This window comes from Monomorium pharaonis, chromosome 10 (genome assembly GCF_013373865.1).
Source record: "Monomorium pharaonis isolate MP-MQ-018 chromosome 10, ASM1337386v2, whole genome shotgun sequence".
In the NCBI taxonomy this organism is placed as follows: domain Eukaryota; kingdom Metazoa; phylum Arthropoda; class Insecta; order Hymenoptera; family Formicidae; genus Monomorium; species Monomorium pharaonis.
The window spans coordinates 3,201,560-3,215,718 of NC_050476.1; the positions used below are offsets into that span (position 1 = coordinate 3,201,560).

The window sequence follows — 14,159 nt, forward strand, 5'->3', positions numbered from 1 at the left end:
GTAGAGACTTTGGAAACAATGGACGCTAGTTTATAAAAATTTTTATCAAAAAATATGTCAATTTAATTTGTATCAAGAAGTATCAAGGAGATCAGCGATATATCGATTAATACGATTTATCGCTTCTACGCGGCAAACGCAGATGCAAGAGGGATTTTAGTTTGACGTGGAATTGACTGACAGGTGACAGCGCGATTAAAATAATCGAATGATGGGAGGCAGCAGCTGTCATGAGCGTCGTTGGGTACAGCGATAAGCATCCGCTGTTGACATTGCGCGATTCTAAAAACGATAATTCCAGAAACGAGAACGTGTCAAACAGCGAAAGTATTGGCAACACCAGCTTCGAGGAGCGAGCCTGTAAGACCGCTTCTCAAAATCGGAAATACGTCGACCCGGACGACATCTCGGACGTCTTACCGCTTGCAAACGACAGAATAGGTGTCGCCAAGCATGATTTCGAACGATATCATCGGAAGATCGTCACGGATAAGAGCGACAACACAGGTATCCGATAACATTGAGACGGCAAATTCGAAATTACAAATTAACTGCTTTAATTTATTTTAATACCAAATCTACGAAAAAAATGTAACGGGATATATTTACGATAAAAAATCCGCAAAAACTTTTGTTGCTCCGGCGCGACCTGAATGCTACGAAAATTACTTTTTAAACTTGATATTGATTCTAAAGAAATGTCGTTCTCTGAAAGTCCTTAAATCTTCCAAGTTTTTCATATCTTATTATTATTTTTACAATCCGTTAATAAAACTTTTCAAATAGACGCATTACGCGAGGGAAATAATTCGGAGCGGCGCAAGGAGAATATGGAAGATACGTCGAAGGCCAGGAAGAAGAGAAAGCCGAGGTACTGCGCGTCCCGTTTGGGCGTTTGAATTAACTGTGTTGACCTTTCAATTTTACGAAACAGATTTTTAACAATCTGCACGGCGAACTGCAAGTACGACATAGTTAGACGTGTGGCCGCGCGATTTGGAATGCGGGAAGTCACGGAGGACAGCAACTGGGATCTCTACTGGACTGACCTAAGCATCAGCGTAGAGCGTGCTAAAGATATGAAGAGGTATCAGAAAATCAATCACTTCCCCGGAATGACGGAAATTTGCAGGAAGGATCTGCTCGCTCGTAATCTGAATCGCATGCAGAAGCTGTTCCCGAAGGACTACAACTTCTTCCCGAAAACCTGGTGCTTTCCCGTAGAGTAAGATAATGCATCTCGATGATTGCTCTCGTTAACAATAAAACTTTATTACAATTAGAACTGTTTCGCTAACAGTATTCACTTGTCTCAGTTAACAAAGGTAATTAATTAATTATTGAAAACTCAAATAATAAATTTTGCATTTCGCATCGAGATATTGAACAACAGAAAACAAAGCATAGAATTTTACCGTCACACATTGAACACATAAAATATTATTTTCCATGAAACGCTCATCTCTCGTGGATAAAATATTGTTTGGTCAATAATTGTACGGTCATTTTATACATCTTTGTTAATTAAAACTTGATATCCGAGTATCATACTTCTTTAATAATAATAATTATATACAGGCGACAAAATAAAATATTATATAACAGTTCTACGAATCGGTTTCATGTGTCAAAATAAAGAATGTCATTTATCGATCGAAAGCCCGCTTATCTATTTTATAAGAGTATAAGGCTCCCATACGCGTGAGTTATTCTGTTTTGCTTCTCCGAACGATCGCTCTCGGGTTTCCGGTCATAAATTCCAAAGGTTCGCCATTATGGCGATAAAGAATAATCAATATTTCCCGAAGTCGACGAGCGTGTAAGCAGATCGGAAACTTTGGATTTCGATTTCCAGTTACAACGACGCGATTGGTTATTCCAAAGCACGGAAGACAAGAACCTTCATTATCAAACCGGACTACGGCTGCCAAGGGCGCGGCATTTATTTAACAAAAAATTTAAAGGACATCAGTTTGAGCGAACGTTTAATCTGTCAAGTGTATATTGCAAGGGTACGTTTTATATATATATTTATATATTATATATATATGTGTTATTAATCTTTTCCCACAAGAAAAAATCGCTGAAAGTTTGTAGAAACCGACTAACTCTCTTTCTAAACAAGACAGACTTTCCCTCGCATGTCTTTCTTTTTCCTTTACATAGATCTATTAAAATTAGCTCGGATTTCTTTCGGACAAATATGTGCAATTGTGTCAATAATAAAAAATTTCGCAGTTGCAGTGCAAAACAAGTATAATGCATACAGTCCTTTTTCTTATCACGTCCTTAGCCCTTCTTAATAGACGGATACAAATTTGATCTACGTATTTACGCACTAATTACGTCATGCGACCCTCTCAGGATCTATGTGTATAACGAAGGGCTCGCGAGGTAAGAAACATATTATATCATTTATATATATATATATATATATATATATATATATATTCCAATGTACCTGGAAGTACAAAATATTGAGTTTTCAGATTTGCGACGAGCAAATACAAGGAACCAGCGGGTTACAACATTTCCAACATGTACATGCACTTGACAAATTATTCTATTAACAAGCACAGCCGAATGTACGTCATCGACGACGAGATTGGTAGCAAGAGGTTCGTATATATCGTATATATATATATATATACTTATAGAATTGGCAATAAAAAATATTAGGCAAATAAGGTATTTCTTTATAGAAAAATATCAACGTTGAACAAATGGTTAAGAGTGAGAAACATCGATGTGAATGAATTGTGGAGCAAGATCGACGAAATTATAATTAAAACTGTGATCGCCGCGTATCCTATATTAAAGCATAGTTATCACGCATGCTTCTCGATGCATAAGAGCTGCGGGTGCTTCGAACTATTGGGATTTGACATTCTGCTTGACTGGAAGCTCAAGCCTTACCTTCTCGAGGTAAGCTTTCGAGAAAGATTGGCAAACAAAGGAAACGTTATTAAATATCTTCTACATTTAGTAAATCTATCAGGTAAATCACTCGCCAAGCTTTCATACAGATACACAGATAGATAGAGATGTAAAGGAAGGATTGCTAATGGACACCTTCGATATATTAAATCTACAACAATACGACAAGAAGAAAATAATAGAGGAAGACAAGAAGCGAATCAGGGAGCGACTTCTTCAAGGTTTAAGTGGAAAGGATTTTAGGCAATTATCAAATATCAGAGACTATAATTGATTTTATATAGATAATTAATTTTTTTGCTGCGTCATCTCGTAGTAACTAATTTCGATCGGTATCTTTCTATCGTATAAGGCTTAATATGAATAAAAATATAATTATAAATATTTTTATAATGTATACATAATATAAAAATTATAATTTATACATGATATAGAATTTGTGATTAATGCGCTGAAATATTTGTTGAATTTCTTACTTCATAAAATATAATTCATTGATATAGAATTAAAAAAATTGTGTTTTGTAAAAATCTGATAATGTATAAATCGAAATGTTATCATGCGCAGTCAAATTAACGACATGACAGCTTTGATGAAATCCGAGGGAAACGAGAACAATTATATGGAAAGGCAGTTTCAGTGGGAAGACGACCACATCGGCAATTTCCGAAGAATTTATCCATGCTTTGAAGAGGATAAATATCAGTCTTTCTTCACGCAGAACACCCTTTCTGTTTTCCAAGATACAGTGGCATCAAAAGCGCGAGAAGAAGCGTCGAGAATAGAGAGAGAAGGAAATGAGGTAAATTTTTCTTTAATTAACAATTTAATAAATTAAATCGATATAGACAAATTAAAAACAATTTTTCATATTAATGTTTATGAATTATAAAAATAATTATAAAAATGCCAATAAAAAGGAATTGCATAAAAAGAAATACGATACTTTTTTATGAATACAAAATGTATAAGGCACATAAAGTTTAAAAATTACTGTTAATTATTTCATAAAATACTTAATTATAATGCTTTATAATAATTTTATTAAATTACTGATACACATGTTTTTTAAATAGTTTATTTCCGTGAATAAATTTACCTTATTTCAGTTAAAAGCAAGGAAAGAAGAACGCAAACGAATAGTTGGGAAATGCAGCGAGCAAAAACTAGGCTCTGAAAGTTCAAACACGTCAAAGAAATCTCAAGAGAGGAGCAAATCCACAGGCATGCAACGGAAAAACGTTAGTATACAAAAGTTAGACAGTTCTATTTAATTAAATTGCTATCCATATAAAGAAATGTCTCATTAACTCTCCCAGAAAAAAAAAACTATCTAATTCAGCGAAAATTAGAAGAGAACAATTGTCTCCTATTAGAAAGTACGACGACTTGGCAAATGTTAAATGAGATGTTAAATGAAATGGAGACTTTTCTCCATCTCCGGGAAAGAGCGGGCACGTTATCATCGTCGCTTTTTCGCAGATCAATAAGCAGGATGCACAGGGATCTTCTACCAACGCCCTATACTCCTTCGAGCCTGAAATCATATCGGAGTCTGAGGAGAGGGAACGAATAGTGGCTCTGGCGCAGAGAGATTTTCTCATCAAGAGCTACGGCATGCTCGAGCAGATATACGTGGCAATGAAGAGAAACGGCATGTTACGACCCGCCGACGAGAGAAAGTACAGATTGTATGGCAGGCTGGGATTACATGCGAATACGAACCACGATACATGTTCCTCCTCGCACAAACCCCATCATCGTCAAAACGGCCATCTGGACGCTACGCAACCAGCTGTGAACCAATGCTCGCGATGTTCTTTGAGAAAAAATGGAGTAATTATATTTTCAAGCAACCAGGACACTATTTATCTTAGAAAATTAAACCCAGATACAAACGAGATTTTGCTAAAAAAATTCTTCAGCTCTTTCCAGCTTTCAAAAATTTTTACATTTAAAGAGACAGAAGCATACTCTCTTCTATCACTTCTTGCATTTAAAGGGAGAGAAGAGAGAATGCAATTAATAATAAATAATTCGATAAAAACGATTTTTTAGCATAAATTGGCAAACTGTCGGCGTGCATCCAAGAATTTAAACAGATGTAAGTGCCGATGTCCATAATTATAAACAATATTCTGAAAATTGTTCTGTACGCATTTAAAATCATTATCCCTTGATTCAGGCTTGTTGGTAACGTGCAATGAGGCGCTTGTTTACGTTCGTCCAAACATACCGCAAAAACTGTGGCCAGAAGAAATGAATTCTAATAGTCAGATGGGACGCGTAACGAAAACACACGTCGCTAGAACATTATCGAATACTGTGCGGCTGCACACGCTCGAGAGAAGAGAATCTTCTTATTCGACGAAATCTAAGTAAGCTGCTTCCTATCTCTATAACATCTACACTGCATTTTATTATTACATAAATTAAAATATAAATGTGTATTAAAGTATATGTATACTTATTTATTATAATTAACATTATTTTAGAGTTGACAGCGTCACTCAACACTAAAGATGAAATAGCTCTCTGCCTAGGATGAGAAAAAGCGAAGAAACATAAAAGAAATTATTTTTTCGTAAGACATAAAAGCAGTTAATATGAAATTAATCAAGAAAAAATTTAAACGTTATTACAAAAGCCTTGCGATGTCGTGCTAATAACGTTGCTGATACCAAACACAAATTAGTAAAAAATTAGTAATAATAAGATTCTTAATATTGAAAAATACAATTTCACATTAAATATATGTACACATTCCTATAAAATAATTGCTCAGTCGTATTAGAAATATTTAATTAAGTAAATTCCTATTTCGGTATAAGAACTCGCGAATCGAGAAGAAATCAAATGAGCCTTATCCAACATCCGGATGTTCAACGAATCTCGGGACACGTCTCGATGCGTGAGCGGATGCTGTTTCAAGGTAGAGAACAGTAATATATAAAAATCAACAATGTATCGACTTGTTATTTAAAGTGCCATATAAATATGTACAATAGATATATAAGTGAACATGTACACGTCACATAAGAATTGGTGGGAATTAGGTACGCGCCGGGTGCGTATGTAAAATGATCATACACACATACGTAGATGCCAGTCTATAATATGTATAACAATTTTTATTGCTGATATATATTCTATATTCACATGATAAAAAATATTAAAAAATAATCTATGAACAATTTGTCGCGTGTTGGTTTTTGTCCCGTTCGTGATATTGCGTCCACGTTGTTTCGTCGCAGCGTCTCACTGTCGCTGTTTTCAACTTCTCGCTCCTCCTGTTTTTTTTTTCGTGTCGCAATCGGTAAAACCAAGCCTATAGTGGACGCGTATTTCAAAGATGTTATGACATAATCGAGAATTCAAAGTTCTTTAAAAGTTTCAAAGTCGGGATAACAATAATCTGTAATTTTATACAAAATAATGCTATGTGTATGTATGTGGTGTTTATGTGAAAGCGGTGCACCGAATTGTTAAGTTATGCGTTGCTTCCTCTTAAATGTCTAAATCGCGATCAGTCTTCCTAAGTTTTTCTTTTGCCATAAAACGTAACTGCATCAAATGATAGTGACACTTCGCAGGACCCACGCACGTACAATAGGCGATGTAATATCGGCCCACCTCGACTGTAAACTGCGCTATGTTACGTCATTGTAAGAACAAGAATTAGTGCGAAATACATCCAACACATTACGGTCGATGAATTTTTTAACGTGATATATATTATTTACATAAAACCACTGTATGCGACTGCGGTGAATATTTGCGCGTCTTTTTCACTTGGCTCCCCACCACATTAGATCTTAGATATAGAAAGGCTTATGTACATAAAGTCAATAGATATTTATACGATAGCCTATATTATATCGCTTATAAAAAGAAAAGACCATAAAATGTGTATATTTATGCGAAATATTTCCATCTCCGTTAAAAAAAGTCATATATGTTTCGACATATATACATATTTCCTGAAAATAAAGGTAACTGCGTTTGAAGAAAGTGCAATGAGACAAATAGTTGGACATATATAAAATGCATTTGTTTCTAACAGAATTTTACAAGAGGGGGTTAAGCTCTATTGTCGTGTAAAATACATATTCAAAATCATTATCAACATAACGAAGAAAGGAATTATGCGACATATATTGAGATGGATGCTCCATGTCACAAATGGACGCGTGTAGCAATCGTCTCTTTAAAATTATATAATTACTTATGACTTAATTCTGTGAAAGATAAACATTAGCTTTAGTCACTTAAATTACAGCTCATTTACTTTTTGTACTAGAAAATGATTACATCCACTTCGGCCATTGACATTATCTGTGTAAGTCTTCCGCTTAATCCCCTGCATTTTTTAAAACTTTTGTGATAAAAGCAACGTTAAGGTTTTTAGCATAACCTTCCTTCCCGCGCGAGAAAATATAGAAAGAAGATATGTGAAGATGGTATCCTATTCGTTGTAATACTAAAATATGAGCATTATGTAGGATCCTGTGTATGTTACTCACATATAATATGTGTTAAAACGATTATAGTAAAACAAGCTTAAGGCATGAATTATACGGAGACTTCGAGTAGAAAATAATTTAATTTTAGATGGAGAAATTGTGGTCTAAAATTAACTTCTCAATCTAAAATTAAATTTGTAATTTTATATTGAGCAAATTAGTAAATCCATCTAATTGAGGTATAGCAGCATTAATTATTTCAATACATTTCCACTTGTTTTCGTCAAATCAGATCTCCGTGTAATACAGGCATTAAATAATATATATATATATATATATATCTGGCTAATATTTCATATACATATAAAAAACTATACAATCCGTAGACGATAATTTTGTGTTAGCTGCCGACGGAATTTAGTGTTCTTGTTTCAACAGTTAATCTTCTGACAATAATACGCTTAATTCTTTTTTTAATATCGTCGATACTGTAATAAATCTGGCAGATGCGAAAATTACACTAGCTAGTTAAAATTGTTAAATGTGCAGATTCCTTTATCATGAAGTTGAGAGACTTTATATTGTTTTTTTTTCGAAATATTTTTAATTTAACCAATTTGATAGAACGCACTAGTGCAGATCAAGGTCTGTTGTACATTAATTTATCTAAATAGATATAGTACAGGCGCCTTGAACAGTAAAAACGTCCTATGTAGCTATCAATGAAATCACCGAGCATGAATATTAATCCAACAATGTATGCACTATGGTATGCCTTTATGTCACTTTGCGTACAACAGTCTTTATTTGCACTACTAAAATTCGCTACATATTATCGTTTATTTATAGATAAGCAGCGAATTTAGATACATGGCAAATTATAAAAGCAAATATTAGCAAAAGACATGTTACCTGTAGCGCAATTCCAAAAATGCAATTACAATTTTAATTAGTTTTTAACAATTTCATTTTGCACTTTAACTCTGCCTAAACATTAGAGGCTTACGCTGATCCTATATTTTCTATTGAATTTCTATTGAGTTATATAAAATCTTCTGTTACAGTGGAAAAATCTGCATGTTAATATCAGTCAAATAAATTCCTGCTGTGTGCGTAAGCAATCTCATTAAAGATTGCTTTATAAATAAAACATATTTTCATAAAAATTTTTTACACAACTTTAGAGATATATATTTCTTATATCCTAATTTAACCGCAGTTAAATCAAGAGTTAAACCATGGCAACAATATAATTTAACCAAATTATGATTAATATGAAAAGAAATTAAAAAAATTACTTTAAAACTTAAATTTATATGTATATATATATATATAATTCAGCTTGCTTGTTGCAAATTCGATTAAATTAATACTGGCGCAAAATTATAAAGCCTGTTGTACCATCAATCTAAGTGTAAAAGCATAAGTATCTTGGATTGATAAAAAATATTCAACATACATTTTATCAAACATTATTCAATCTTTATACGTTGTACATTACTTTACATTATATGTGTACAACAGCCTTTAAATGTGTGCTAATGCATGTATCACGCATCCAACCGAATTTGCTATTAGGTCATTTCAAAAACTGCAAAAAATTTATGCATATGAAAAAATTTCTGTCATATTACTTTTCATTTCATTTTCATTTTTATTTTATATATAAAAATAAAAATATTCAATTAAATAAAAATTGTTTTTAATTAGATTTGGAAAAGTTAAGAGATTAAAAAACCAGAATTATTAAAATCAAATTTACCATGGTCTTCTTTATACTAAAATATGACATATAAAAATATAAGAATTGCAGCGTTTACGCCTGGGAGTATATCAATGCACTATACTTGTGTTTGTATAATTCCGTTTCTCGAATGAAATTAGCATAATTCCATTCATGCTGATTTGTATTAAGTCATATACTTAAATTTAATAAAACATGTAAATTTAACAATAAAAATAGGACAACTGCACTCTTATGCTTAACCTTCAATCAATCAGTATAATTTGTATCACAATAAATATATCATCTGCATGATAAAGGTGATATATTCGTTATCTGCAATAAACCGAAAATAAATTTAAGTAACATACGTGTCTTCTATATATGATCTCTATGATCAATACATTATGTGATTTTAATCTTAATCTGTTCATATATTTCCAAAAATGTTTTTAAAAAATCACAATTGATGCACGATAGCTCTGATGACAAATGGTACTCGTACAAATTAATTTTACAAATCACATTTAAATATCAATTGCGGAGATGATAACATTTATTATGATGTTTATCAGGAACGTTTATACAGGACAAAAACAAGGATGATGCAAAATTGTTCGCAGCTCATCTCGTATGTCTTACGTCTGCTTTGTTAATACCACATGTAGGGTATCATTGATTTCGAATTAAATGCAATTAATCATAAAAATACAAAGTCCTTCAAATCTTGGGTATTTTGTTATTTAAATATAAAATTTGATATTTAAATATGAAAAAAATTTAATATTTTTAAAATCGTATTTAATACCTTCTACCACAAATGCTTTTAAAATATTTTATTCTTTTAAATAAGAAAAAATATATACCAATTATTTTGGTGCTATTTGCTGAGATTCAATATTTAATAATTTAATTTTATGTGTATGAACCCATTTGTCATATAAACAGACTTAATTAATTAAAATGACATCTGAATGTTATCTCTGCTTTCATATTCATCGATACAACTTACAATGATATCCTAATATTTCAACAAGTTAAAACTAAGTTATTAACAAACAGCGTATTTTTATATTGAATGCACGACTTCGCACGTGCACTAATATGTGCTAGAGTGTGTCTGTGTGCATGTGTTACGTGTGCACAATTGCACACGTACATGTGCGTGTACCACATATAAACGCTAACAAATAGTCACTGGAGCGTCGCATGAACGACGAGACACGAAGTGTTATGGTTTAAACTTAACCAAGGGTATGTTCTTCGATTGCAAACACTTATCACACACCCATTCTGCATAGACTTCTGCCGTTAATAATTGGTAAGCGTATTCCGACAATCCTGTGCAGCTCCTGAAATAACCGCGTTGTCAAAACGCACGTTTTAAATTATTTTGCTGGATTTCTTGTAATTAACAACTCACCTATGAAACCAAAAATTACAACCTGATTCGCATAGAATTGCCTGATCATTGTCGTGTACTTCTTTATGACAAATTCCACAGGGGTAAATTGGTGGCGCATTAGGATTTTGTGGATTAAATACCATTGACTGATCTGGAGGATATATCTGCAAAATAAATAAATTGCAAATAAATTTGTATAATTTATACACTACTGAATATAGTCATATGTTGATCGTATTAGTTGCAAGTAATATATTTAATTAAAAAAACTTACTTTGCCCGCAGAAATTGGCATTGGCTTTGGACCCATTCCTGGCGGACCTTGAAATCCGTGAGGCGGCATAGATCCTCCCATGGAATTAATAGGATGTCCCATTGGTGGCCCACCACCCATATTATTAGACATAGAACCCATTGGACCTGCCATATGACTTCCCATTTGATTGTGATGACTAATGTTCATATTAGACATATTATTCATTCCTGGACCACCCATATTCATGTTGTTTATCTGATTTGGCCCGGTTATATTCATGTTGCTCGATACCATCGAACTCATGGTTGTCATAGGTCCGTTCATAGGTCTTCCTAAGTTATTAAGATTGTTTCCCATGTGATTCGGATGAGGTTGAGATCCATTGTGTCCTAGAGGACTGTTTACATTGTTTAATGATGGTCCATTTAATGGACTATTGGGCGGTATATGGCTATTTATGTTGTTCATGTTCATTGGTCCATTAGGCATGTGATTAGATCCTCCCATATTCATTGGAGAACCTAAAGGTCCACCCATAGGACTGCCCATATTGTGTCCCATATTATTCATTGGGCTACCCATAGGCCCACTATTCATATTATTCATTGGACTACCCATGGGTGGACCACTTAGTTGCGAATTTCCCATATGACTCATATTCATGTGATTATTCATGGTGTTCATTGGACCAGGAGGCATATTCGGGCCCATGTTATTCATGGGGCTCATGCCTCCGATAGGAGCATGATTCATAGGAGACATAGCTCCCATGTGATTCATGTGATTTGTCATAGGCGAATTACCCATAGGACTCATATTGCCCATGTTATGTGGCATCATAGGGCTCATGCCACCTATCGTGGTTAAAGGGCTCATGCCTCGCATAGGAGGGCCACCCATGTGATGCGGATGATGATGCATATGTGAAGGCGCGCCATGCATCATTGGACTCTGCGGTGTTTGCGGGGGCGTATCGTCGAAAGGATTACTCGCTACTATTGTGTCGCCGTAACCAGTTAAGGGTGGGGGTAGTAGGTCCTGTTGGACAAATGTTAAATTAATATTTAAACAATAATTCATAGCTAATACATTGTAATATATAGATATAATAAAATTGAGTTAAGGCAGCATACCTGTACAGATGGAGGTTGTTGCGGAGGTGGTTGGGCAACACTTGCATTCGTACGCCTTTTCTTTTTAGGATTAGCACCAGCTGGTGGTGGCGGTGGTGGATGGGGGTGAGCAGAAGAATCAGGATGTGGACCGTTGGGGCCCATATTCACACCCATTCCCATACCCCCCAATGGCATCCTTGTGAAGGGTGGCATGCCCGCAATATTGTGGCTCATTTCCTTCGTTTCCCTTATTTTATCATGCCAGCACCACTGGATTTTCGTGGCAAGTAATTAACATTAACCCACTGTTAAGAAACAAGGAAAATGTACTTTGTTGTAATATAAATTTACTAAAGAGCTATTATCAGATAGATAACATAACTATAATTATTAAATTATTTGCTTATATGTACTATACATATATAATCAAATAACTTTTTATTTTATTCTATAAAATAGGCATCAATTTTATAAATGTATAATTTTAAATATTACAACCAAACTTGTAATCGAGTCTGAATAGGCAAATATTCATCAATTGTAATATAAATATAATATTTTACATTATTTTAGGATTAGTGAAAAGAACTAAATTAAATAAAACAAAATAAAACAAATTTATGTTTTATTAAATTTCATGTTTGCTTAAATAGTATGTAACTACACACACACACACACACACACACACACACACACACACACACACACACACACACACACACACACATTGTGTATAAAGATTTTGTTATACATTTATGCACAAAGATCAATTAAAAACTGTGTATTAACATTTACATATCTTCTTAATCAACACAGATATCTTGTAATAATTGCATGTTTAAGATGGAAAACAAAATTAAAGGCCATATGCAATTTTTATTTGCAACATCGACCTAGGCACCAATCGAGCAAAGATCTTTTTTAAACGAGCCACCGATCGGCATACACGGCGACACAGTACGATAGCGGAACATCCTTATCGCATCGTCGCATTAAAATTGTTCTCGCGGCGTGAGACTTATCACTAATAAACACACACTGGTGTGCGAGAGAAAGAGCGAGAGAGAAAGAGAGACGTGTAACACCCACGCGCGCACGTATGCATACACATGCACGCAGCACGAAACCTCGGGGCCCGCGCGTATGCATATCTATACATCGTAGCGTCGTGCCGACTATATTTACATATGCCGATATAAATAACGAAATTACTACCGCCGTTACCTCGGGTGGCGCGCCAGCCGATCTACTCGTCCATACTCCATTCGTCCGTCACGAGATGAGATGGAAGATCGGGGAGATGCGAAGGAGAGAAAGAGGAAAAGGACACACGCGGAGCGCACATAAGAGAGAGAGAGAGAGAGAGAAAGGGAGGGAGAGAGGGAGGGAGGAAGAAAGTGTGCGTGTGTGTGAGGCGCGTCTTTACGACACGACCGTACCTTCGAGGCGACGATAAGAGACCAACACGGCTACAACAAAATAGCGGAGACTCCCGTCGCGCGCGGCGAACGTAAAAGGGAACAAAACAAACGCTCCGCTTTGCAGTCTCTCGCAAAGTACTAACCTAACCTAACCCTGCCACTCAGGTCCCTGGCTCACCAATCGAGCTCCTCCGTAAGGCGCCTCCGCAACCAGACGACCAGGCGCGGAGCGTGCACCCGCTACGCGCGGGACAAATGTTTACGGAATTACGTACAATTTACAGGCGGGCCGGATCATACGCGACGCGCGGCGTCGCCGAACGATTTAAAAAGCCGGCCGGGTGTTTTCCTGCGGGGGCGCGCGTCGCGCGCGGTCGACATATACGTCCGTACTCACCAGCGCATTATAGCGGACGCGACGACGCGATCGTTTACATGGCACGATCGTTTCTCGGCCGGAGTAACACCGGCACTGTGTATCCGTGATGCGTCGAATCGCCGTTTAGCCGCCGCCACCGCCGTCGTCGTCGTCGTCGTCGTCGTCGTTGTCGAGGCTGCGGCTTGTTGTTGTTGCTGCTGCCGCCGCCGCTGTTGCTGCACCACTACTGTTGGCTTTAGCGGGACGAGCGATCTGTCTGTATGCAATTCCGGCTTGCGCCTGGCGCGCAACGCACTTCTCGGTGTCGCGAGTTGGCCGCGCATTCACGGGCGCGCGTACACAACCGCGGTGAACGCAATTTCGCACTCTCGGCGTTCCGCGGGGCCTCGAGTAACGGGAGCGAGGTAGTCGCCACAGATCACACGAACCGTCTCAGATCGCCATTGTCGTGTTACGCGTA

General features: G+C 35.9%; 3 protein-coding genes across 6 annotated transcripts in view; 2 read left to right on the plus strand and 1 right to left on the minus strand.

Moving 5' to 3' along the window:
• On the plus strand, window positions 1-8,148 carry LOC105837231 (tubulin polyglutamylase TTLL13). The gene is given in 13 exon segments (XM_036292699.1): window positions 1-507; window positions 787-871; window positions 935-1,225; window positions 1,856-2,012; window positions 2,294-2,394; window positions 2,490-2,618; window positions 2,703-2,925; window positions 2,999-3,180; window positions 3,505-3,739; window positions 4,047-4,178; window positions 4,420-5,041; window positions 5,123-5,315; window positions 5,433-8,148. Coding segments are annotated over 13 exon segments (2,652 nt in total). The 5' UTR covers window positions 1-230; the 3' UTR covers window positions 5,458-8,148.
• Window positions 6,967-14,149, minus strand: LOC105837237 (protein pygopus). Of its 4 annotated transcripts, none has more exons than XM_036292692.1 (5): window positions 13,718-14,149; window positions 11,918-12,204; window positions 10,803-11,822; window positions 10,569-10,692; window positions 6,967-10,475 (listed from the first exon to the last, which is right to left on the minus strand). In XM_036292692.1, the coding sequence occupies exons 2-5, from the start codon at window positions 12,131-12,133 to the stop codon at window positions 10,435-10,437; spliced, it is 1,401 nt and encodes a 466-aa protein (XP_036148585.1). In that variant the 5' UTR covers window positions 12,134-12,204; window positions 13,718-14,149; the 3' UTR covers window positions 6,967-10,434. The 4 variants fall into 4 exon arrangements, with proteins under 4 accessions (XP_036148585.1, XP_012537274.1, XP_012537277.1 ...); XM_012681820.3 differs by having other exon boundaries at window positions 10,547-10,692; window positions 13,718-14,145; XM_012681823.3 differs by lacking the exon at window positions 13,718-14,149 and adding an exon at window positions 13,339-13,466 and having other exon boundaries at window positions 10,547-10,692.
• The window catches only part of LOC105837238, a 33,094-nt gene continuing 32,334 nt past the window's right edge, over window positions 13,400-14,159 (plus strand). Inside the window, exon 1 of the mRNA XM_036292697.1 lies at window positions 13,400-13,513. The gene's annotated coding sequence lies outside the window, so the exon portion shown is untranslated. The remainder of the gene's footprint in view (window positions 13,514-14,159) is intronic.